The following is a 26,643-nucleotide window of genomic DNA, read 5'->3' as shown; positions in this document are numbered from 1 at the left end:
CTGTTGCATGCTTAGTATGTGTCAGGTACTATTTAAAGCACTTTGTAGTGTGAATTTGCTTAATCTCTATGAAATAGGTACTGTTACTGTCCCATTTTGCAAATGAGGAAACTGAGCATAATGTGAAAAAGGACTTTTATGCTACTTCATTATCCAAACGATGATCTGGGAATTGTAATTGGAACACTGAATTCCAGTGTATTTCCATCATTTATGGGAACAAGAGGACAAAATATTTGAAATCAGGAATATTCCAAGAAATTTAAATTGTGTGATAGCTACAGGTATATAACCTATTTCAGTTTTTGCATTGCTATTTAAAAACATACTGATTTCTACTCATCAAATATACCTGGAGAAAATCCTAATAGGTTTACTTGGTTGCAAGTTATTTGCTAACTCTTCTTTCTCTTTAAATCATTGTGTTTTAGAGTCTATTTTTGGACCTCTTCTATTTATTTATTTATTTAACATATTTTTATTGATTTCAGAGAGGAAGGGAGAGGGAAAGAGAGACAGAAACATCAATGATGAGAGAGAATCACTGATCGGCTGCCTCCTCCACACCCCCCTACTGGGGATTGAGCCTGCAACCCGGGCATGTGCCCTTGACAGGAATCGAACCTCGGACCCTTCAGTCCACAGGCTGATGCTCTATCCACTGAGCCAAACCAGCTAAGGCTGGTCCTCTTTATATATTTTTCTTGGTATTGTCATTACACCTAGAGCTTCTGTTGACTCCCCTATCAATGTCCCCAACTCTGATTTGAGCTCCTGAATGCTATTTTCCAATTGTCTACTTGTCATGTCTGTCAATTCTCTAATTACCTTAAATGTGCCCCAAACTAAAATCATATTTCTCCTATTATTTTTCTGAAATCCTTATATCTATTAATGGTGTCAGTATTTAGTCAGTCCTCCAGGCTTTAACTCATCTCCAACCTAGTTTATATGATTGACCACCAGTTACTCTCAACTTTACTTCCTAAATATGTCAAGCCCATTTAGTCAATTGGTCTTTTAACATAGATGCATAAGAATCTACTTTTGTTATCAGATGACACAATTCTTGCTATAGAGAAACTCTTACAGTTTAGTTGGGGAGGAGCTTATTCTTTGAGTTCTTTGCCTGAAACACAGTAGGCTTTCCATAAATGATAAAGGTGGCTCTTTAACTTAGTACTGTTTTCTCATCTTTTTTAGGATTAGGTATTGGTTCCCAGAAACACTGTCATCTTGCACACATTCATTTCATATTGTCTTCTGAATACAAAATATCTAGTTTGTCGCATTGAGAAAGATGTGACCATCATGTTGTATGGTGGAATTTGTAGGATCAAGCTTTTATAGGAATGGTATCTAAAATAGCAGTGCTGAACTTAACGTAATATCCTAGTGGTATTTAAGGGTCTTTAAAATAATGGGACCTATTGGGAATTTGCAGTAAAATATAATGATGCTAAAAATTAGAGATTTAGTAAAAGCAGTAGTTATAATGAAAGATTACATGAAGAAAGGTCTAGGATAATCACCAAACACAGTTTAATTCCTTGTTAAATGGTTAATTCTTACATGAATATTTTAGCACAATCTTAATATTGTATATTCTTTTAATTCTATAATCTTTGTAGGTGGCTAGACCAAAGGTGGGCAAATCAATCTAGCTAGCTTCAAAAAGGAATGTAGCAATATGCTTCTTGACTTTTATATTCTTGAAAAATATTTTGAGGCGCTTTTATACCATTACATATTTCTCTTGGCATTTCACTTCTAAATCTTTACTGTCTTTATGAATGTTTACATTCTTGCTACAGTTATTTATGTTGATTTGTACTCTATCATTATTTTATTTTGATGGCTACAGTCCTGCTCTCTAAGATTCTTTGGGTCATGGAACCCTTCAAAATATTTAAAACTTAATTTTCTCTCTACTTATACATACACACATTTTCCTGTGAATTTCAGGGAGTTTACAGATACTTTGAGGCCCCAGGTTAAAAATCCCTAGACTGAGGCCATTTCAGTTATTCATAACTACTAGACTTTTTTATAATTAAACCTTCTAGTTAAATGCATTTAAGTTTAGTAATTCCTAATTTTTCTAACAAATTATAAACTTTGCTCAAGTTTAAAACATATCAAACAATACATTTTGAAACTAACCTTAATACTCGTATACTGTTAATTCAGTATCTATTATCCATAATGTTTTGTGCAACACTGTTTCTAATTGATAAAAAGAACTAAACGGAATGTTTTCATTCATAGTTGATTATTTTAGGATATACTACATTAGGCTCTTTGGTAACACAATACATAATTATGAGTTAGTCATTTACTGTCAAGTGTGCTTCTAAAGTATTTGCTGAACTGATAGTTACTGTTGGAAAGATGTCTGTGAGAGGCCATATATTACATCTTTTTTACTGTTCATTTCCACTTTTGACAGGGTATGTTGGTTGTTTCTCCACTAATAGTGTCAAATGGGTGGATAATACACTCCCCAAATTTAGGAGAGAAGATTCCTAAATCCTCATCCTAAGTATTATGCATCTTAGTTTTCCATTTTGTGAATTCATAAAAGTAACTTTTCTCATAGGTACTTTCTGAGATAAAACCATTTGTTGTTGCATGTTTGAAAATAAAAAAGTCATTGGAATAATATATTTTCTCTTGGTTAGAGTTTTTGTTTTAAGAGTAGGAATAGCCCTAGAAATATTACCCTAGAATTCAAAGTACATAGATCTAAATGTTAGAGAAAGAAAAGTCTTCATATTTATTTTCATATTCAGTCATTAGCTGGGGCTATAGTTAGAGAATTAAAGTTTATTTAGAGATTTCAGTGAATGGGTATTTCCAGTGCATCAAAACAGAAAAGAATGTTCTGGTCTTTATTCTTTCCCTCAATCACTTCCTTGTATGTCTGTAGACTGATTAGATATTGCAAGTATCTTAAATCAAGAAACAACCAAAAATAAACCTCAGTATTTCTGTGCCTATATGATATATTTTAAAGTGCTATTTTTCTTTTTTTCTAATCTATATTAGAATGTTTCAGGTCGAAGAAGGGAAGCCATGGAATTGAAAGCAAGTGGCTCTTGGTAATGTTTCTTCAGTTTTGCATATCTGAACAAGGATCACTGCTCTGAGAAATTCTTTTTCTTGTCTTTGTCTCCTTCCTAAAACTTGAGGAGGTTGAATAGGTCCCTGTGGCCTAATTTTGTTTTAGAACCATTATGTTCCCTTCCTTCATAAATTCTACTTCGCTAATTCTGTTTAAATGTCTACCATGAAAACAACTGACAGGTTCTAGTTTCAGGGTGCTGTTAAAAATGTTGCTTTAAAAGTTTTCCATTATGTTTTTAAAGAATGAAAGACCTTAAAAAGTGGTTCTATAGAGCTGAGGAGCTATTTCCCCCAATTGGCCTCCAGTTATTTGGTGCTAAAAATAATTGAAATAAGTGATTTAGTATTAAGTTTTCTTAATATTAATTGCCTTTTTAGCAGTTTCTGTCAACAGTTGTTTTATATACATGTGTCATCTTTGTCTTTTCTACTTTTAGATATAATTGACATGTAGTATTGTATAAGTTTAAGTTGTACAACATAATTGTTTGATATGTGTATATACTGCAAAATGATTACCACAATAAGTTCAATTAACATCCACCACACAGCTACAAATATTTTTATCTAAAAATCTAAGTCTGTATATTTCATTTAGTAAGATAAGACTTACTATTCATTTCTGTATGGGTTAATCAACACTACAATTTGCCAGGATAATAGGTTAATCCCCCTAAAAGCTATTTTTATGGTTAATGTTGATCACAAATTTGACCAACTGAAGGGAGGGCAAATCTTTTATTCACCACTGAATCACAGAATCACAGTTCCTTAAACTTTAAAGAGAGCTTAGAGATCATGCACCCACAGAGATTAAAGTGGCATAACCAAATTCATAATGTTTTCATGGTACCATATTGCCTCTCAGACTCTAAAATAACTGAAGTATCATTTTACATATACATTTACAACTACATATGTTGCAGATAATATATGCTTAGAAAATTCAGACATATACCTTATTTAATTGGTTGAAATATGGAGTGTTATTTTAGAATTAAAATATTAGAATTATCTTACATAAGAATTATCTATACATATAATTCTAATGTAAGATTAGGAATATATTAGAATATAATTATCTTAGAATGATTAACATTATATTCATATGTTGTACTACAATGAATTTCTCCATTTGATCAGTGAAAGAAGAAATAGAATTTTAGCAATTAAAATAACATCACATTTTCAAGTTAATCACAATATAAAAAGTAGTAATTATAAAGTTAAAGCACATCAGTTTTCTGACACATCAAATACTTATTTTAAGTTATTTTTGTTTTCTTCATTTTGTTTTATTTTAATTATCTAGAGTACAGTGCCAAAGAAGTCTTTAAGGCAATCATTTTTCTTCCTACTATTTTCCAATGTTGAAGGAAGGAAATCCATCAGGGTTTGGAAACATTTTTCTGGGGAGTATATTTGAACTTTGATTCGATTTCCAGGAGAATTTAGGTAAAATTGTCCACTCTCTCCTTTCCTTCCTCTCCCTCCCTCCTTCCTTTCTTCCTCCCTCCCCCCTCCCTTCTTGTTCATCAGTCCTTTTTCTCTCTCTCTCCCTCCTTCCCTCCCTCCCCTTCCCCCCTTCCCTCCCCCCTTCCCTCCCTCCCCCCTCTCTCCTTTAACCAAACAATAATTTCTTACTGAACTGTTTTATTTGGCAGCTGACATTCTTCAGTACTTAAATAAGCACTTACTACTCACTTAATATGCAGTGTCTTAGCTCATTATCCTAACAACTTCAGGTATAGTCACAGAAAAATTTCTAGAGCAAATTTCTCAAACTTTGAAATAATTTTAAAGTAATAGCTATAATGCATACAACACCATTAATAACTGAAATGGATTAAGTTAACCTGCTTAACTTTGACCTGGCCTTTCCCAAACCTTGTTTTTGCAACTCAAAGATAGGATTATAGTATGCAGTGTTCCTAAAACTTTGGCCTTGAAACTCTTAACAACACTTAGTAATAACTTGTGGAACACATTGTTCTAAAGCACTGCTATTCAAAGTGTGGTCCTGGACCAGCAGCATCAGCAACACTTGAGAACTTGATATTCTCAGGATCCAATCTAGCCCTCAGACAATCTCTGAGTGTGGGGCAATCTGTTTTATCAAGCCCTTTATTTGAGAACCACTGCTTTAGAGGTTTACAGGATTAGTGTAGTTAGTTGTTGAAGAATAGTCAAGGGAGTTCAGGTGCAATAGACATTTCAAAGGACAGTATTAAATAAATTCCTATTGTACTAATTTGGGGAACATAACCTGTACTTAACCACCTCTGAGCCTTTGTTCATATCTTTTCTTTGGTATACAATTCCTCTTTATAATAATAATCGTGCAACAATATATAGTTGTAATCCTAGTACTGTTACTGAACGGATGGGAAAACTTGGACAAGTCATAATTATTTGTTTGAAACCTGATTTTTTCATCGCTAAAATAAGAGATCCCTTGTAGCTGTAAAAATTCTACTTATTTTTCAGTTTATTCTATTCTGTTTCTTGCTCACATACTGAATAACTTTTAAATTTAATTTTTATTATTTCTTAAGCTAATACATGTAAATAATATAAAATATTAAGGAGTTCTACAAGGTTTCTAAGAAACAGCAGTTTTATGTACCACTACTCTCCATCTCTGATCCTACTTCCTATATATGACTATCTATTGATGATGTTTACATTTTAAAAAACCCAAAAACGTAGCTTTATCAGTTCCTGTGAGATGTTTTCAGTGTTGACATTATTAGAATTACTGAAGTATAATATTGATCACATCCGAGCCATGTAGTATATGTTCATTGATTACATTTCCTTTGCTATAAAACTTTTAACCTTTTTGTATACTTTTTTTCATTTGCTCAATTTTCTATAGAAACATCTCAAATTTTCCAACAGAAGTGTATATCCTAGTATGTTTAAATACATTAGGTCATCTATAACTTCTATTACTTATTTATAAAAGTTTTTTGAAATGTTTGCACTGGTGTTCTTCTTCCTTTTACCTGAACTGGTTGTTCTCTATTTAGTCTTCCTAACTCAGAGTTCCCCTTCATCCTTATAGTGGAAATTCCTTTGCTTCTCTCTTATATTGAATCTTCTGTTTCCAGGATACTGTGCCTTCCTACCTTATTCTGCAGTTTAAACTTTTTATTTTGGTTTCAAATATTTCTCCAGTAGCTTTCTGAGAAAGTAAATTATTTTAATATTTCATTTTTGAAAGCTCCAACATCTGATTGATAGTGTAATATGTAATTCAAAGTTGGAAATACTTTCCCCTCAAATATTGAACTATATTGTTTTCTAGCTTCTAGTTCTATTGAGAAGTTTATTGCTATGCATATGTGTGATCTTTTGTATATGACCCCTTTTTTTCTCTCTGAAAGATTTTAAAATCTTTTCTTTATCCCCAGACTTCAGAAATGTTATGTGCGTTGCTGATCATCATGTTTTGTTTTCATTGTTGTGGCTACTTCGTGGAACCTTTTAATCTAAATAAAGATAATCATATCCTGCAATGTTAGAATTTTCATGATATCATCATAATCACCATCATCATTTCTTCCCCTCTACTTTTTTCATCTCTTTTTGGGCTTCCTGTTCTTTAGGTGTTGGCTTTCCTGGATTGACCTTCTAATTTGCTTGCTTTTTCTCTCCAATCTTGTCTGTTCTGTGAGCTCCTCAACTCTAAATTCTATTCCTTCTACTGCTTTTTGTTTTATTCGTTTTAATATTTAAATACAGCAAAATTAGCATTTTTCTTGTACAACTCTATACGTTTCAACAAATGCATACTCATGTAATCACTACCGCAATACTCCAGACACTCCCATACATCCTTTGTGCTATACCTTTGTAGTCAACCCTTCTCTGCAACCCCAACTACTGGCAGCAACTGCTCTGTTTTCCCTTCCTATAGTTTTGCCTTTCCAGTATGACATATAAATACAGTCATACTGCATGTAGCCTTTAAATCTGTCTTCTGTCACATAACAGTGCATTTGAGATTCATACATGTTCTGTGTCTATCAATGCTTCATTTTTTTATTGCTGGGGAATATTCTATTATATGGATATGCCACCATTTGTCCATTCACCAGTTGAAGGATGTTTGGATTGTTTCCAGTTTTGGGTGAATCATGATTTTGAAAAAAGCTGCTATACACATTTATGTACAGGTGTTTGTATGAACTTAAGTTTTCATTTCTCTTGGAGAGATACCAAAAAAAAATGGGATTGTTGGGTCATAATGGCAGCTCTGTGTTTAACTGTTTAACTTTATAAGAAACTGTTAAACTATCTTTCCAGAGTGGCTTTACTATTTTATATTCCCACCAACAACATATGAGAGTTCCAGTTGCTCTGCATCCTTGTCAACACTTGGTATTGTCAGCTAAAAAATTATTTTAGTTATTCTAAGATGTATGTAGTGGTATTTCATTAAAGATATACAGATGGCCAATAGGCACATGAAAAAGATGCTCAATATTATTTTCCATGAGGGAAATACAAACAAAACCACGATGAGTTACCACTTCACATCCACCAGTATTGCTGTAATCAAGAGATGGACAGTAAATATTGACAGGATATGGAGAAATGGGAACCCTTATACAATACTGATGAGAATGTAAAATGGTGCTGCTGCTGTGGGAAACGGTCTGACAGTTCCTCAAACAGTTAAACATCATTTACTGTATGATCCAGCAACTACATTTCTGGGTATTACCCAATAGAATAGAAACATGTCCAAACAAAAACCTGCATGTGAATCAGTGGGGGCAAGTAGGAGGCAGCCAATCCATGATTCTCTGTCATCATTGCTGTTTCTATCTCTCTCTTACTCTCCTTTCCTCTCTAAAATAAAAATATATTTTTTAAAAAGTCTTTGATATTAAATATTTTATATTAGTTTCAGGTGTACAGAATAGTGGTTGAACATCTTTTTATGTTATTAACCATATCTTCCGTGAAATGTATAGATAATCTTTTGCCCATTTTTAAATTGTATTGTTTTCTTACTATTGACTTTTGGGAGTTCTTAATATATTTTGATTAAAAGTGTTGTCAGATAGGTGATGTACAAATATTTTCTCTTAGTCTGGCTTGTATTATCATTCTTCTGTCATTTGCAGAGCAAAATATTTTAATTTTGATAGATTCCAATTAATTTTTTTCTTAAATTACATCTAAGAACTCTGGCTAACTCAAGGCCTTGAAGATTTTCTTCTATGCTTTCTTCTGAAAGTTGAACTTTTGTTCTACATTTAGGTCTTTGATCTATTTTGAGTTAATTGCTATAAAATGTGTGAGGTATAGGTTGAGGATAATTTTTTTATTTTGCATATGGCTGTCAATTGTTGCAGCACCATTTGATGAAACTACTGTCTTTTCTCTATTGGACTGCTCTTATACTCGTTGTCAAAAATCAATTTATATTTGTGTGGGTCTTGTGTGCTCTCTGTGTTATTTTCCCTTTCCTCTTCTCTTTTTGTCTTCCTGTCTCTATTTCCTGTTTTTATTTCCTGTTCTATTTTTGATTCTCTCTCTCTGTCCTCTCAGTTTCCCTTCCTTTATTCCTCAAAATTAAGTATACTAGTATAGATTAGTATTACTTGAAGTTTTATATACCTTATTTTTCATTTAAATAACAATAAATATGAAGTCTTTGTATTTTTCATTATAACCCTTAATTTTTTTTTAGTGAATTTGTGGATTTAAAGAAAGATGGTGATTCCTCTTCCCAAATCATGTTTCAGAACTTTTACAAAAGGAATAATTTCCTCAATGTTATGGTTTCTTTCAAAAATAAATTAGTGAAGGTAATTTCAAATTGACACATTAAAAAGGATGTCAGGATTTTATTTTCTTCTCTACCATGCTTTTATTTCATTCCTAAATTATAAAATTGATTATTGATGCTGTCTCTGTAGGCATTACTACTAGATCCACAGTTACAAGAAAAACAGTTTTCAAGGCAGCTGAATTTTGCAATTTCTTCCAAGTCTAATTTTGATCTATTTTTTTAACCTTTAGAAAAGTAAGAAGGGCATTGGATTTTGTCATTTAAATAAAAACAAGACACTTGACCATGGACTCAAGTAATACAAGTGAGCAGTCCTTCTTTGGACCTTAAAAAGCAGTCATATTTTACTTTGGTTTTCTCAGAATTTAGAGTAATTTTTCTGGAAAAATGCCTTAATAATACACTGAAACAGGCCTCTCAATGTCCAACACCTTCAGTGCTGTGCCCCAGGATTTTAAATGTACTCTTAAAAAGTTTGTGGCTAAATTATTCCTTTAATGCTGCTTCAATTAAAATAATTTTCATTTTTTAAGAAACATTTTTGTATATTCTCTTTTAGTTAAAGCTATACAATAGTTTGCAGACATTAGTCAATAATTGTATCACTGTTTCCTAGCATAGCTAACGGAATTAGTTTCTGTGATCATATCATAGTTATTATTATCTAGGGCAGTGGTTCTCAACCTTCCTAATGCCGCAACCCTTTAATACAGTTCCTCATGTTGTGGTGACCCCCAACCATAAAATTATTTTTGTTGCTACTTCATAACTGTAATTTTGCTACTGTTATGAATCGTAATGTAAATATCTGATATGCAGGATTTATTTTCATTGTTACAAATTGAACATAATTAAAGCATAGTGATTAATCACAAAAACAATATGTAATTATATATGTGTTTTCCGATGGTCTTAGGTGACCCCTGTGAAAGGGTCGTTCGACCCCCAAAGGTAGAGAACCGCTGATCTAGGAGAACTGAATGAGATTATTTAAATTCCATTACCTGAAATATCCAGATAACTGCTTTGGCACTTTGCTTGAATTGTGACCTCTGCACCTATATATTAAGGGTGCCACCCTTCTTTGCTTTTTAAAAAGATATATATATATATATATATATATTTTTTTTTCCTTTGGAGGGGGCACCTGGATATGAACCTAAAAAGATATTCTTAATACAAAATCTTACTATTTAATTAGATTCAGATTTTTCCCCTCTCATCTCCATGTAACTATAGGAGCAGGGAACTTGGGCAGAGGTTTTACAGCAATGTAATGTGGGCCAGGCTGCATTATATACACCTGGGTGTTAATGCAGTTCCTTTGCAGCCTCGTGCAGCAGTTGCCCTGAGTTAAGCTGCAAACTCGGCTTCCCTTTGGTCCCAAAACTCAGCTGCTTGTGCAGACTTCTCTCAACCTTGGGCTGATGGGTTAATTCCACTCTTCCCCAGCAAAGTAGCTCTGCAAGTACCCTTCTCCCATGTCTTTCTCAAGTCTAGTTCTCTATTCCTAGGAGCATTGGTTCTTCTTCTTCTTTTCACAGGATCTCGACTAGTCCTGGGCAAGCCAGCTCTTTGCTTCTGCTCCTGAGAAGTGCCAAGATTCTGCAACGCTGACTCCAACTGCCTTCTCATGCCTAGACTTTGGGCTGCTTTCCGGATACCTGCATAAGCAAGTCCTTGTCACTACTACCCATTCCTACCTGCACCTTGCTTTTTCTTCTGACTACACTTGTGTTCCTTTCTTCCATTCCCCATCTCCACCCTCCGTGCACAATGCAGAAAGGATGGAAAAAGTACTGCGGCCAGAAGTCTCTGAGTGAGGCAACAATGGATGAATATTTAGGCAGCTTAGGGCTGTTTCGAAAGCTGACTGCCAAGGATGCCTCTTGCCTCTTTCGGGCTATTTCGGAGCAGGTAAAAAGGAAAGCAAATATATCTTCCCTATACTTAGATTTCAGAGTTTGTGATGTGGCATGGTACTGTAGCTAGAAGACCTGTAGCCCACAAAAACAAAAATCCCCCCCTTTTTTTTCTTTCCTAGTAAAAATATCCAGGTCTGTCTGCTACTTATTATCTTGGTGGATACCTTTGCTGATTAGTCCAAATATATTGCTGTGCCTTTGCTATCTTTTTTGTTTTCTAAATACTACTTTGGAATGGATGAGAGGTAAAATAATGGGGTTAAAGAAAAATTTGAAATTTATCTTGATCCTTTATAAGCAGCCCCTGCTTCCTCTAAATTTTATGCCTAAGGAAAAATATTCAAACTGTGCCCATAAAGAGTAGAAAAGGGGGAGCTTAACAGAATCATCTCTCCCCAGTCTCACAAAAGGTGACAAAAACAGATGTTAGTAATATCAGGACTTAATTTCCCACATACGTTCTGAGCAAGGGGGACTTTTAAGTGACTAATTCCTAGTCTTAATTTAGAAGCTTCTATTTCAAATGACTGCTAACAGTAAGCTGGTTTTTCTCTTTTTAGTTGTTTTGCAGCCAAGTCCATCATTTGGAAATCAGGAAGGCTTGTGTCTCATATATGAGAGAAAATCAAGAAACTTTTGAGTCTGTAAGTAGAATACATACCCAAGGGAGAGTTGTCATTAGAATATGTAGCAGATGGGAAATGAATTTTGAGCACCTATATATGAAAATTATATGTAATCTCAGTAGCAAATATTCAATTTTCTGCTAGCTTCACCCTAGCTAGCACATTTCTGGACCTCCTCCACAATTAGATTGTTTTGTACTGTAAAAACTAAGAAAAAAACCCAACCTGTATTTTTCCCATTACTTTCTTCCTCCCACACACCAGAAAAATCTTCAAACCCTAAAAAGTCATACTTTGACTTCTGTTTTGTGTTATCTATACCACTGTTTTATTGAACAATTAATCATAGTTCACGAAAGGTATGCCTTTGTTAATATTTTAAATGTATATATTTTAAAATATGTACAAATGGGAACACCCTTCGTTCTCTTGCTTAATTCAGTGCACAATGCTTGAAGAGTCTTATAAAACTTAATTGTAAGGAAAAAAGTTAGTCCTAAACATCCATCTTTTCATGTGTCAAACTGTGGTAATTGGAACTCTGTCATTAATGATTGACTTTAAAACAATTTTTAGAAGGCATCTTTATATACATTGAAGTACTTGAATTCTTATTAACAAATAGAGATTTTTATCAAGGTCTTACATGAAGTGTGCCCTTTCATTAGTCCATTAATTTTTTATCATGCCTCTAGCCCTTCCAGTACTATTTTTCTTCTGCTTTTATATTATGGATATTTGCCTGCTGTTTGAGGTTTACTCTTAATTTTCTCAACAGGTTTCAATTGAGTTTTAAAAATATGTGAAGGCTTTTTGACTTTTAAGCTCATTACCTTAAAGTTAATTACAGTCTTTACAACACCTGGGAAAAGGATTGTTCATTAATTACTTTAAATGTAAGACCATGGTGTAAAGCATTGCATCTCAAGTATTTTTGTGCATACAAATCACCTGGAGACCTTGTTAAAATACAATTCTGATTTAGTAGGTCCGAGCTGGGGCCCAAGATTTTTTGGATTGTTAACAAATTCCCAAGTGATGCTTGCTATTGTTTGTGGACCACATTTTGAGTAACAAAAATACGTGTGTAAATTTTTAAAACTATGTGGATGAGTCTCATAATAATAATGCTGTGTGAAAGAAGCCAGACTCCCCCAAAAAAGTACATACTGTATGATTTCCTTTACATAAAACTAAAGAAAATGCAAACCAACCTGTTGTGATTAAAGCAGGTCAGTGATTGCTTGTGTGTCAGTGGAGTTAGAGAGGAGCACAAGGAAACTTATGGGGAGGATGGATATATTCATCCTATTCACGGTTATCATGATTATTTCATGGGTGCATACATATGTCAAAACTTATTTGACTATGATATTTAAATATGTGCAGTTTATTATATGTCAGTTATTCCTCAGTAAAGCTGTTTAAAAGGATTGAGAAAAATTCAAATTGATTTTTAAAATTCTAGTTATATTTAATACTAGATATGTATGTATGGAATGAGATTTATATTCTCTGAGTTTAATGTAATTTTATTTTTATTGAGGTATATTTTACATTCAATAAAATTCACCATTTTAAGTTTAGCAATTTTAGTTTTGGCAATGCAGTCATGCAGCTGCCACTGCAATCAAGAGAGAGAACATTTCCATTGCCCCAAAAAGTTTCCTTGTGCCCTGGGCTTTTTTGAACCTAATAAAATTCCCTTTAAACTTCCTCAAAATTTTAACTTTGTAAATGCATGTCTCCTGTAAAATTTAAAATATTGAGCTTATAATTATTGGGCTTGCTTGATTTATGAAAATTGTTGATATTTCAAAGGAAACTTATAGGCATAGCAGTTGAGGAAATGCACTGATGTATGGATAAGCCAGGACCAATTCCTAACATATTTTTATAGTACAGCTTTTCTCCACCCATAGCTTTTGTGTATGTGCAAATCTTCTTGAGGTGCTGTGCAAAGTAGTAATTTAGTACCATAATTATTGAGCTGAACAAAAATCCACTGGAGGATAATATTGCAGTATATGATCAGATTTCAGTAATGCTATGTATTTGGTTAAGTCAAGTTTGTTTTATTTTTGAAGTATGTGGAGGGATCTTTTGAGAAATACCTGGAACGGTTGGGAGATCCCAAGGTAAGATAAAATATGGGGGTTTAATCTTTTCAGAGTAGTATTTGGAATAAGAACCTAAATAATCATTCAGCTTGTTGCTTTAGCTAGAGCCAATCTATTTAGTTTCTTAAGTAGCCAGCTGTGTTTAATCAAATAGTTCTTGCAAAAGTTTAGAGGCTGGCAGCTGACCTATTATTATTCTGTGCTAAATGTTGAGAATTGTGTGTTTAACAATTTTATCATCCATAAATGAGTGAAAGAATACACGCTGCTTGGGAACTGGACAAACATGAGCCATTATCATTTTAATGGGGGGGTGGTAATGAATGTTACTAGGAGGTTATTAAAACAATCCTCCCTATTTGTAGTTATCTTTCTTTTAAGTGGAAGTAAGATCCACAAACACATATTTAATTAAAATTTTATGTGATTAAATTAATTCCATAGTTCTGGGCTTAAAACGCATGTATTAAATACCCTGCTAACTTCATATTTTTACACTAATTACATTTTTATTTTGCCTTTTAAATCTCCCATATTAAGTGTCTTTGTTACTTAATAACTAAGGTCTTTGGGTCCTTTTTTTCCAGAATAAGTCTATGTTAATTAGTAACTATCACAGTATCCCAACTCTCAAAGCAAGTTATATTGTGTTCTACAAATTCTTCATCTAAAAAAAAAATTATAGTCTTGCAGAACCTTGTACTTTCTAGCTACTCAATGTTTATAAAAACTAATTTATATTTAGGAAAGTGCTGGCCAGCTGGAAATAAGAGCTCTTTCTCTAATTTATAAGTAAGTGGAATCTCCTTTTTTTAAAGTGTGTGTGTGTGTGTGTGTGTGTGCGCGTGCGTGCGCGCGTGTGCGGGGTTTCTATTTAAATTCCCTTTAGTATTGGGAAAATTTTAGATTTGATGCATTGATATGTAGAAGCAAAGTTCATTAGTGTAATTTTAGGTGGAGAATCTCTAGCATTTGTTTCAGTTTGAATGGAAGAATAAAAGACTTTAAGAACTGCTGTTATTGTTCCTGTGGCTAATTAGAATGCTTATCTTAGAATTTTGTTTAACTTTGTGCCTCTTTTGCATGCATCCTCAATAGGGTTGAATTGCTTCCATGAGGGTAGAAATTGGTTCAAGGACAAAAAATTTAGATATGGTGGGTATTAAATTTCATAGGGAAATTAAGAACAGTCTAAAGTGTCTCTTTAGGGAGGCGATCATGGGGGGAAATTTTGAGAAACACTGCTCTAATGCTTTGGAAGTTTTGTTTTGAAACTGCAAAAAGTGGCATATGTGAAAGCTGTAGGGTTGGGGTTTTTTTACTTTATTTTTTACATATTACAGATGTCCCCATTTCCCTGCCCCTTTGCCCACCTTCACCCAACCCTGCCCCCCCCTTCTTTCTGGCCAACACCACACTATTGTTAGTGTCTATGGGTTATGCATATATGTTCCATGGCTAATCCTTAGGGTTTTGAAAAAGCTATATAATATAGGTTAGAGGCTCATGGGAATCTTACTCATTTGAGAAGTTTGATCTATATAAGACTCCTTCACAATTCTGAGGATGGTGAGATGACATATACCAGTACCTGGGTAGAGTCAGAACCCTCTGGTAATGGGGACTTGTTCAAGTTAGTGTTTTTTTGTTTTTTCTTTAGTGTACTCTTTACTCACTAAATCTAGCAAGATGTAGTATAGCAGAGTCATTGGGCAGGTGGATTTTAAATCGGGCCATCTCTTAAATTGGCCTGCCATCTGCTTTTGTATGGCCCTAGAGCTGAGAATGCTTTTTAAAAGTTTTAAATGGTTAAAAAATCAAAAGAAGGATAATGTTTTATGGTGTGTGAAAATTATATGAATTTCAAATTTTAGTGTCTATAAATAAAGTTTTATTGCAACACAGTCATGTGCATTTGTTTATCATTGTTTATGGTTGCTTTTATACTGCAAAATGGAAGTTGAATAAAACATAGGGCTGGCAAAAGCTGAAATGTCTATTACCTGGTCTTTTATCAAGAAAAATTTGTGCACCCCTGTTTTAAATAAATGGAAACCTCCAAAACTCACAAACATACATACAGTTGGTAATCTACCTTTACTGCCCGTTCCTCTAAATTAAGATATATTTTAAAAAATCCATAGAACTTTACAGGCCAGTAGCTTGTCTACCATGAGTTAGCATTATGTAGCCTCTTAAACATTTGCATTATTTTATATGAATAAGGTCAGCAGTTTCAAAGCATAAATATGAGTTCTTATAACTACCTCTTGCATATGTTAAGTTATCTCTTCTCATCCACCTTTGTTTTCTACCCATGTAGTCGAGATTTTGTTCTTTATCGCAATCCCGGAAAGCCTCCAACTTATGTCACAGATAATGGCTATGAAGACAAGGTAAGAAGATGAGTGAATGTTTACTAAAATAAAAAGAAGAAATTGAATGATGTTGTGGGCTTACCAGGATCTTAAGAAATCATCCCTTTTACCTCGTTAATTAAAAAAGCCCATTCTAAATTCCAAACTATCCTGCCACCAGTCAGTGTTGTTAGCTACCCTTCTGAACAGACCTGATCTTATCACTCCTGTGTATTAGAAAACCCTAATCAGCTCCTCATTGATAAAAAGGTAAGTTGATACTCTGAAGCTAGGCATTCAGTGCCCTAAAGATTCCCAACCCTTCTTTCCAGCTTTTTCCCCCCTTTGCATATCAAATGTGTCAATTTCAGTGACACTTTCAGAGCCACAACCCCCTGCCCAAGATTTATTTCCTTCCTTTGCATCACCCAAGTAATTACGGTATTTATCACATTGTATTTGTTTTCCTGTCTGTTTTTCTCATTACTCTGAAAGTTTCTTGAGGGCAGGGACAGTGTGCTAGTACTACCTAAGTAAGGTACAAATAGTAGGAGGTTGAGGACTCTCAGCAGGTGAACAAATTGTTGAGCATATAACTTTTCTAACAAAAAGTTTTAAGAAAATCCTTTTATCCTGATTATTTAAATCATTACTAAATACAGACTACAAAATATTTGACTTTTGTAAATCTTGTTTCACATTAGAGAGCAAAATTCAGGCAACATTCTGATGATGGTAAAATAAGAATAGACACATCCCTTAACGTAAGACAGAGGTTTTTGAACAAACATTCAGAAAGGTTCTGGAGCAGTTATTTAAACAAATTTCATTACATAGCTTTAAGTAGCATTTTTACTGAAATACCAGGTGTACTGGTTAATAATGCGGATTTTGTAATCAAAGAAAACACGATAATTTCAAGAAAATCATCAAAGGTGCTTTATTCAAAGTAATGTCCATCGCTAGCTACACATTTCCCCCATCTTTCAGGTAATTTGTGGATACCGTTCCAATAGAACTTTTCTTGTTCTGAGGCAAACCATTCAGAGACCCAATTTTCCACTTCTTCATATGTTTTGAAGTGCTGCTCAGAAAGTGCGTGTGCCATCGATTGGAACAAGTGGTAATCTGAAGGAGCAAGGTCTGGTGAATACAGCGGGTGGGTTAATACTTCCCAGGCAAGATCTTTTAACGTGTCTTTAACTGGTTTTAAAGTGTGCGATAGTGCGTTATCATGAAGCAAAATTACTTTGCTGTGTCTTCGGGCACATTCTGGTCGTTTTACCATCAAAGCCTGGTTCAAATTGATTATTTGTTGTCGGTAGCAATCAGTATTAATGGTTTCACCTGGTTTTAGAAGCTCATAATACACCACACCTTCCTGACCCCACCAAGCGCAGAGCACTGTCTTTTTTCCAAAGCGATTTGGCCTTGCAGTCCATGTTGATGGTTGACCTGGATCAACCCATGATTTTGTGCATTTGGGATTCTCAAAATAAATCCACTTTTCATCACTAGTCACAGTTCGATGCAAAAAAAGAGTTTCTTTCGTGCCGTTGAAGCAACATTTTACTTATGACTTTTCGGTTTTCCATTTGTCTTTCGTTCAATTAATGTGGCACCCATTTTCCTTCCTTTAAAATCTTTCCCATTGCTTCTAAATGATTGGAAATTGTTTGCTGAGCAACATTTAATCTTTCTGCAAGTTTTTGAGTTTGACACGCATCTTCATCCAACAATACTTGTAATTGTTGGTCTTCAAACTTTTTCAGTTGACCTGGACATTCTTTGCCTTTCACATTGAAATCATCACTTTTAAAGCGTTTAAACCAGCGTTCACAAGTATCTTGAGATGGAGCATGTTCACTATAAGCTTCCCAAAGTATACGATAACTTTCAGCAGCACTTTTCTTCAAAATAATGAATTAAAACTTCCTGCAAACGCTCTTTTTTGGGGCATGAAATTCAACATTTTTAAGCATAAGAATATCTATAATGTTAACACCTTCAGAAAATTTGACATATGAAGTTTTGAAGCTTGCTGTCAATACAACAAAATAGCATACATATCAAATCGCATATATATTAACATATGTGTAACTCCATCTATTGAAAAAAATCCGCATTATTAACTGGTACAGCTGGTAATCTGGGTAGTAAGCGTGCATGGCCTTTGAATTGTTTGAAAAATCTACCAATCAAAGGAATAAGCTAAGAAGAAATAACGCATTCTGTAGCCATCTTATACCTAATTCATTAAGGAAGTCTCTTTAGCAGTATTGCTCCTATATAGTATATTTATATATTGTTCTCCAGTATAGTGGATAACATTTTGAATAAATTGAAGTCTCTTCTCCTGTAGTCTTGTGTTTATATTCACTTGTTCAATTTATAAAAGTTCCTATCTTTTCAAATTGTAAATTAGTATTTGTTTGATATATTAATCAGAATGTGATTGAGGCTCACAGTGTATCCTTAATAGTGATTTCAATCTTGGCATTTTTAGAGAGAGGAAGGAAGACACACACACACACACATTGATTTGCTCCACTTATTTATGCATTCACTGGTTGCCTCTTGCATGTGCCCTGACCAGGGATTGAACTGGCTAACCTTGGCCAGTCCGCACTGGTTTTTATAGCCTGTAGTGCTTACTGCCCCTAGGGACTTCTTTCCCCAGCTCTGGGACCCCTTGCTGTTCCAGGTGGCCTCCACAGAGACAATCTCCCTCCTGACTAAAAAAACGGCACACCTGGGTTCTGGACCAGCCTGTTCTGTGCCTCTGTGTGCTACCAGTCTCAGTGTGTTTTCTTGAGTTCCAAAGGATCTCTTGCTTCCATGCCTTCTTCTCTAGTTGGCCTTCCATTCAGCCAGCTTTCCAGTGGTTCTGGATGATGGTGGTTCTGTATTTTAGTTGTAATTTTGATGTGATTGTGGGAGGCAGCCAGTACAGGTGTTTACCTACACCACCATCTTCCTTTTCCTCTAAAAGTCACTTTTTAAAACAAAAAAACCATTCATTTAGTTTATAAGTTTTCTGATTCATTACTTAATTTCAAGTATCTCATGGTTGTAGGATGTTGTAACATTCACTTAATGGTTTTGTATGTTTTCCTCTTCTTTAGATTCTACTCTGCTATTCAAGTAATGGCCATTATGATTCAGTGTACTCAAAACAATTTCAGTCAAGTGCAGCTGTTTGTCAAGGTATGTGAAAGCTTTATAAATGTTTGGGTGTGATTTGTTGCCAGTCTTTAAATTGAGTAACCTTCCATAAATAACTTTTTAAAAACCTTGTTGGTAACTATTGAATTTGTATACTGGGTTATGGCTGTTTTCACATTGTTACTTTAAAAAGCATTGTTTTGATAATTGGGATTTTGACCATTTTTTCTTTAGCTGTATTGTATGAAATTCTCTATAAAGATGTGTTTGTTGTGGATGAAGAAGCATTGAAGTCTGCAGTTGAATTGTTTCGAAGTGGTTCTAAGAAGAACAGAAACAGTGCTGTCACTAGCAGTGAGGATGTCCATGTTGCCTACAAGAGTTTAACTCCAGATAGGTAATAAAGAGAAAGGGAATATCAACTGCAAGATCATCTTCTCTCTGTGTGTCATCATTTGGAAGTGGAAGAGACCTGGAAAGCTTTTATGACTGACTTAGACCACACACACACACACACACACACACACACTCTCTCTCTCTCTCTCTCTCTCTCTCTCTCTCTCATATCTATGTGTAGGAATATAAATTTTTTAATGTGAGAAGATAATTTTTGCCAAAAAGATGTGTTGTATTGTTAGATGCTCAGGCTTTGGAGGTTCGGTCAAAGTCAGAATCAGATTGTTTTTTATTGTTGGAAAAGACTTTAGAGCTGTCTAATCCTGTGACTCTTAAACTTCAGTTATATATGAATTACTTAGGGTGCTTGTTAGAAAGGCAGATTCTCTGTCCTACCCTCACAAAATTTCAGGTCAGAGTAAAGCCAGGAATCTGCTTTTTTAACAAATACACTCAAGTATTCTGATATATATAGGCCATGGACCACACTTTGAGAAAAATAAAAACTAATTGTAAACTAGCACCATAATTTTTTAGATGGTAATTCAGGTTCAGAGTGGTTACTTGGCACACACAACCAGTTAGTAGCAAAGATTCTACCTCAAGCTAAGGGAAGTTTTAAGAGCTGAGTGTCTTAAAACTTGTCTTTAAGACAGGTGTCACCTTGTTTTTTTGCCTTATAGTTCTATTTCTTTGATATTTAATGCTCTGAATTTTATTTTATTTTTTGGTGATATTTGAGAATGCAAAGGGCAGCAGCTATATACCAAGGTAAAAGTTGCTTCAATCTTTACTGTTTATTTTTTAAAGGACTTAGGCTTAAGGAAACTATAGTATTAGGAAGGCAGGGTGTATTTATTATCTATTGCTATGTAATAATATTACCATAAATTTGGCAGCTTAAAGCAACACAGGTATCTCACAATGTATATGGGTTAGGATTCTGGGCATAGCTTAGCTGGGTCTTTTACTTAGGATCTCAAAAGACTGCAGTTATGGTGTTGGCAGGGATTGAGTTCTTTTTTGGAGCTTTGACTAAGGAAAGGTCCACCTCCCCATTCACATGGTTCTTGGTAGTATTCAGTTCCTTGTAGCCATAGGACTGAAAACTTCAGTTGTTTTCTGTCCATCAGCCAAAGGTAATACTCAGCTCCTTGCCACATGGGGTTGGTGAACATGGCTGCTTGTTTCCTTAAGCAAGACAGAGAAACTAGCAAGACAAGCACTACATTCTTACACAATGTAACCATATACTGTTTATTGGTTAGAAGCAAACTTAGGACACGTAAACAGTGGGAGGAAGGTGATTGTAGGGACCATCTTTTTAAAAAATATATATATTTTATTGATTTTTTACAGAGAGGAGGGGAGAGGGATAGAGAGTTAGAAACATCAATGAGAGAGAAACATCGATCAGCTGCCTCCTGCACACTCCCTACTGGGGATGTGCCCACAACCAAGGTACATGCCCTTGACCAGAATCGAACCTGGGACCCTTCAGTCCGCAAGCTGACGCTCTATCCACTGAGCCAAACCAGTTAGGGCTATAGGGACCATCTTAAGAATGTGTCCCCACAGGAGTTATGAAATATAGGAGGTAATCTGCTAAGCATATTTTAGCACATATTTATACAAAGGAAGCATAAATGTAAATGTTGAGTGAAAAAATATTTGCCTCATTTTTAGAACTGAGCTACTTTAGTACCACTAGGTGGTAGAATAGTCAGTCGTTAGATTTAAGATTTTCTTAGCTGCTATATTTATATAAAGCTCTTTGTTCTAAATCTTTTCAATTAGGACTGAAGAATTGGGTGCTTGCTGCAATGTTGAAAATAATCCAGAGGGGTACAATAAAGGAACAGAAGAAGCAAAGGTTTGAGATTTTTCTAGAGCAAAGACTTTATAATCTTGGTTTGCAGCATTTTAACTTAAACTATTTGAAATCACATGATCCGTTCTAGTAATATGAGGATGGGGAGGAGTTGATATTTCCCTCTGTGGAAGTCTTAATTTGAAAATGTAAAATGTATGTTTAATGTTCTCTTAATTTTTATTATGGAATTGTACATTTTTTTCAAAGCAAACTGAACACTTGAGAAATGTCAGAAGCTGTTGTTTTCAAGATAAAGTAGTATTATAGACTCAATGGATAGTTTGTAATCAATTTTATAACACTGAGGTTTCTTTTTGTCATTAAAGAATATAATGCTTATCCCTATCTACTCAAAGAAAATAGGTAATAATCCTGGTTCGAGAAACAGGAGACATTTTATTTGTATAGGTTTAAAATTAAGCAGACGTTACATTTGAGGCTAGCTAAATAGGACAAATACTGTTACAACAATCTCTGTATGCCCCAAGTGCTGGTAATTTGGGAACAGTATTGAATATGGTGAAATTCTAGGAAAGCAGAAGGAAAAGGTAATTTCTTTGGAAATTATCACAGATTTTAACCAAAATGAAATAAACTTTTCAGATTTTTCCAGTTGATTTTAGGGTACAGAAGCACTTGCACCTGTGTGCATACCAAGGGAAAACTTGTTAAGTAGCTCTGACTGAGTCTTTAATCCTGGTCAGTGTTACATTGATTTATATATGATGTATCCTGAATTGTTGGCTGCTTGAGACAATATTTCCCTTCTGCCATCCAAAACCTTTTAGATTATTTGCATATTGCTTCTTTAGTCTTCTGATTTTTAAATACACAGTAAAATTTATTGTGGAATTTATTTCTTGTTTTAATAAAGAAGGAAAGGAAGTCATATGTACATAACTTTTAAAAAAAGGGAAGAAAAGAACCTTAATTCTTCTTCATAGAAGACTTAAGCTAAAGATGGGAGTTTGTAGCATAATTTTTTTGTTTTAGTCTCCAGAAAATCCATCCAAGGTGCACTTCCCCTATAAGGTGCTCAAAGCTCTGGATCCAGAAATCTATCGTAATGTAGAATTTGATGTTTGGTTGGACAGCAGAAAAGGTAATGAAATATCAACAGGATACTTTTGAATCCTGACAGATCTAGGAAATTAATTTTGTAAATTGTTTTTAATAAGAGACATTTTCAATGTACTGTTATGAAAAACAGGCATGTACTTACTTTTTGCCTTACTCAAAACATGATTTAAATCCAAAGGAGGAACAAATGGTTTTAGAAGTGGGATTTTTTAGAGTCTGATGTTTATCTGGTATTTCAGCTTTGCAAAGACTGTGTGGAGGTAGCCTTTAGATAACTAAGAGTACCAGAAACTTGTAGTAACTAGAAATAAACATACCTTACATTTAAAGGGTTAAAACTCCCCTTATTAATAAATGAGGTCGGGTGTTGGCAAACTATGGCCTGTAGACAAAATCTGACTTGCCATCTGTTTTTGTATGGTCTGTGAATTAAGAATGGTCTTTAAATTTTTGAATGACGGAAAAAAATGAAAACAGTATATTATGTGAAATTCAAATTTCAGTGTCCATTGTTAGGTTTAATGTAAGGTTTAATCTGAGATGTAAGATTTAATCTGACCAAAGCCAATAAATTGACCAAGACAAGCAGGGTAAAAGCGAAATATCGCGTTTATTGGAAGCTCTCGGGTGAGGTCCCACGGTCTTGGGGTGCAGGTCTGGGGGTGCAGGCCGGGGGAGTCACACCCGCCTATGCCTGGCAGAGATTTTTTATGCTGCTGTTGGACCAATCAGGTTTATCTGCGGTAGCTTGTGGTGGGTGATTGATGAGCGGGAAGTTGGTGCAGCTGCACCCTGGCCATCTTGAGAAGTCTCCGGTGGTTATTTATTGGCCATCAGCACAACAGGATGCTCTGGTGGGTCCCAGGATGGCAGCTATTGTCCAGCAGGATGTGGCTCGGCAGTTCTGGGTTGTTTTGTCCAACTCAGCTGGTGGGATCAGGAAAGACCCTATTTTCCCAGCCCCAGACCTTACATCCATAAGTAAAGTTTTTTGACAGAGTTATGTAGTTTGCCAACCCTCAAAACAGGTAATTGTTTACCTCCCCCCACTTTCTTAGATAATTAAGTTGGTCAAAGTAGGCCTTAAAGTTCTGCCTTAGAGGTAGCCTTTAATGTCTCATATTCCTTGAACCAAGTGAACCAGGGTATAGTTAGCAATATAGAATGAGGTTATGACCTAATGCAACACAATAAGTTGTTAAAAATAATAGGTTACTTTGAAGAAGCTTTGTATTTCTTTTTTTGATTGAGATGTGTTACTTTAAAATTTTATCTTATTGGTGTTTGACGAACTCTAAAATTGCAACTCTAATTTCCACTTAAAGTGGAACCTTGGTTCTTGAACTTATTTCATTCCGGAAGGGTGTTTGTGAAGTGATTTATTCAAAAACTGAATTATTTTTCCCATTAGAAATAATGAACTAGTAATGAATCCATTCCAGATCCCCAAATGATTCCCTATTTTAACCTTTCTTATATATAGTACATGTCTAATGCACTGTTTAATCTATAAATACTTCTTTTCTTACATTTATCGAACCACCCCCTACTAGCCTTAAACTAATCCCTTTTAGCACTGAGTCCAGGGGTGTCTTTCAGGTCAGCATGCAGTACCTTTGCTTGTTCATATATCACTGCCCCTGAAATGATTGTCACTGGCTAACTGCTTTTTGTTAATCCAAATCAACAGCAGTTTTTCCATCTCTTCAGTTGCCTGTGGTCATTGTTTCTTTCACAACCTCAGCAACATTAACTCTCTTGATGGCCTCTTTATATTTTAAAATAGTGCTAATCCATTGATGCCAACAACAAAAGCATTCTCTCCTTTGTAGCCTGAGAGACACTTTTTGTCATGCTGAGGTATCAGCTTGAAAGGGTTGTCAGTTCCAAAACTGGTTTGGTTCCACAAGTTAGACATTTTTTCTGTGAACAACTTGGTCAAGAACCAAATTGTTCCACCTGGCAGGTTCGAGAAATGTATATTTGTGTTTTGTAGCACAAAACTGTATTTGCAAGTCTCCTTAAACTAACTACAGAAATAACCTATCAAAAGTGATAGAATGACCCTTTAGGACAGCAACCTGTGGGTTGCGACCCCTTTGGGGGTCGAACCACCCTTTCACAGGGGTCGCCTAAGACCATCGGAAAACACAAATATAATTACATATTGTTTTTGTGATTAATCACTATGCTTTAATTATGTTCAATTTGTAACAATGAATTTGGGGGTCACCACAACATGAGGAACTGTATTAAAGGGTTGTGGCATTAGGAAGGTTGAGAACCACTGCTTTAGGACTACCCCTCACCCCAATTTTAGCTTATAGTGGTAACATTGTAAAGACGCCTTGGTAAAAGTGCATTAGAAAATTAAATGATGTAAAATAGGAAAGGAAACAGTTTAATTGAGTTTGATCCTTTCTTTTAACAGAACTTCAAAAAGCTGATTACATGGAGTATGCTGGGAAACATTACTATTTGGGAGACAAATGTCAGGTTAGTTTCTTCTTTGAAGAATCAATCATTTATTTTTTCAAGATTGTGGTTTTAGTCATTAATATGAGTTCAACAAAACTAATTTGCAAAATTCTAGAAAAATTTTTAAATGTTTGTGTTAAATTTTAATTACAAACTTGTGATTAAAGGTAAGATTCTTTCAGCATGTGCTATCTCCATTGAACTAGACTGGCAGTGCTGATTATCAGCTGCTTTAAGAAGTAGATACTGAACTCCATTTGGGGAAAAGTGGTATTTTTGTTTGGCAGAAGCCAGATCTGCCAGTAGACTTGAGAGTAAATGTATTCTGTCTCTTCCCCTCTTTCAGGTTCGCTTGGAATCAGATGGAAGATATTATAATGCTCATATTCAGGAAGTTGGAAATGAGAACAATTCAGTAACAGTCTTCATTGAAGAATTGGCAGAAAAGTAAGAATATAATAACGCGTTGAATTACTGAAATCTTTGGCTACTGATGCCTTTTTTTGTAATATTAAATTGAGAATTACCAGGATATTAGTAAGAGAACCAAAGTCATATCTGGAGCTAGTCTAAAATGACTTATCTTGAATTGTAAAAGTGTATGCTAAAGTATGAAACCTCAATACAGTCATGTGCTGCATAATGACATTTCAGTCTATGACAGTGATTTCTTAAGATTATAATGGAGTTGAATTTTCCATAAGAAATGGAAGGACATACTAGTATATAGTTCAGGAGGAATTATTTTTTTCCTCTGATGGAAGCAATATCAGTGCAGCCTGGCAGTAGATTCCCTCTCACAGCACCTCCGTTGTGAGTGCACAGATCACCTCCCCATCAGTCAGCCACTGAGCTGTTTCAGCACAGAGCAGCCTGTGCCCCCAGCACTACATACTCAGAGGGCACTGCAGTCAGTCCTCCCAGATGTAGCCCATGGTCTTCAGAGTTCATTGCTTTAAATTTTTTGTTGAGGACATAAGATTCTGTACAAGAACACAGTTCCACAGGAGCTACTTTAACAGGTATTAAGTGCCACTGATACGTCAATAAAAGCTTTCTGTGATAGTATGGAGCCAGCCTGTCTCTATACTTTGGGAATATGTAGGTTGTCATATGTAAAACTTAGAAAAGTTTTATTTCTTCCATCAGTGCAGTGCCAGAGAGAGCCCCTGTGCCAGATAGTGTGAATGGAACCAGTAACAAATTTCCAAAGTCAAACTATTTGAGTCCCCCGTTCTATACCCTCTCCATGTTAAATGCCCTCTTTTTTTTTTATGAATACCACAAATTTCTTTAATCTGACCATTGCTCCAACATGCAATAGCCCAAATCACATTGCTACGATAATCCCTATGTTCCTTTATCTTTCCATCTTGGTTTCTTCTTCCTACTAATCCTCAGTTCACCTTTCATTCCCTCCTGCAGTTACTATTGTGGTGATCCACACCTTACCCAGCCAGTTTCTCTAAGATATTTCCAATTAATCCATCCCACATAATGATTCATGTTAATGTTCATCCAGGTCACAGAGTTCATGGAGCAGCATTGGTAGCTTTGATGTTCTATTTCTGACCCTGTAGGAAGAATTCAGGGAGAGGGCTTGAGAGACAGTGTTTATAAAGTCTACAGTGATGTACAGTAATGTCCTAGGCCAGTGGTCGGCAAACTGCGGCTCGCGAGCCACATGT

General features: G+C 35.0%; 1 protein-coding gene across 1 annotated transcript in view; it reads left to right on the top strand.

Moving 5' to 3' along the window:
• ALG13 (ALG13, UDP-N-acetylglucosaminyltransferase subunit) overlaps positions 1–26,643 on the top strand; it is a 75,797-nt gene that overhangs the window by 9,952 nt on the left and 39,202 nt on the right. The window contains 13 exon segments of the mRNA XM_023758585.1: positions 10,480–10,508; positions 10,511–10,632; positions 10,634–10,852; positions 11,421–11,504; positions 13,574–13,624; positions 14,352–14,398; positions 15,930–16,002; positions 19,089–19,170; positions 19,363–19,525; positions 21,322–21,397; positions 22,391–22,499; positions 24,909–24,973; positions 25,302–25,402. Coding sequence (XP_023614353.1) covers positions 10,480–10,508; positions 10,511–10,632; positions 10,634–10,852; positions 11,421–11,504; positions 13,574–13,624; positions 14,352–14,398; positions 15,930–16,002; positions 19,089–19,170; positions 19,363–19,525; positions 21,322–21,397; positions 22,391–22,499; positions 24,909–24,973; positions 25,302–25,402 — 1,221 coding nt within the window.

This window comes from Myotis lucifugus, unplaced genomic scaffold, assembly GCF_000147115.1.
Source record: "Myotis lucifugus unplaced genomic scaffold, Myoluc2.0 scaffold_2, whole genome shotgun sequence".
Taxonomy (NCBI): Eukaryota; Metazoa; Chordata; class Mammalia; order Chiroptera; family Vespertilionidae; genus Myotis; species Myotis lucifugus.
Note: the sequence above shows the minus strand (reverse complement) of the source record. Positions and strands in the feature narration are given on the sequence as shown.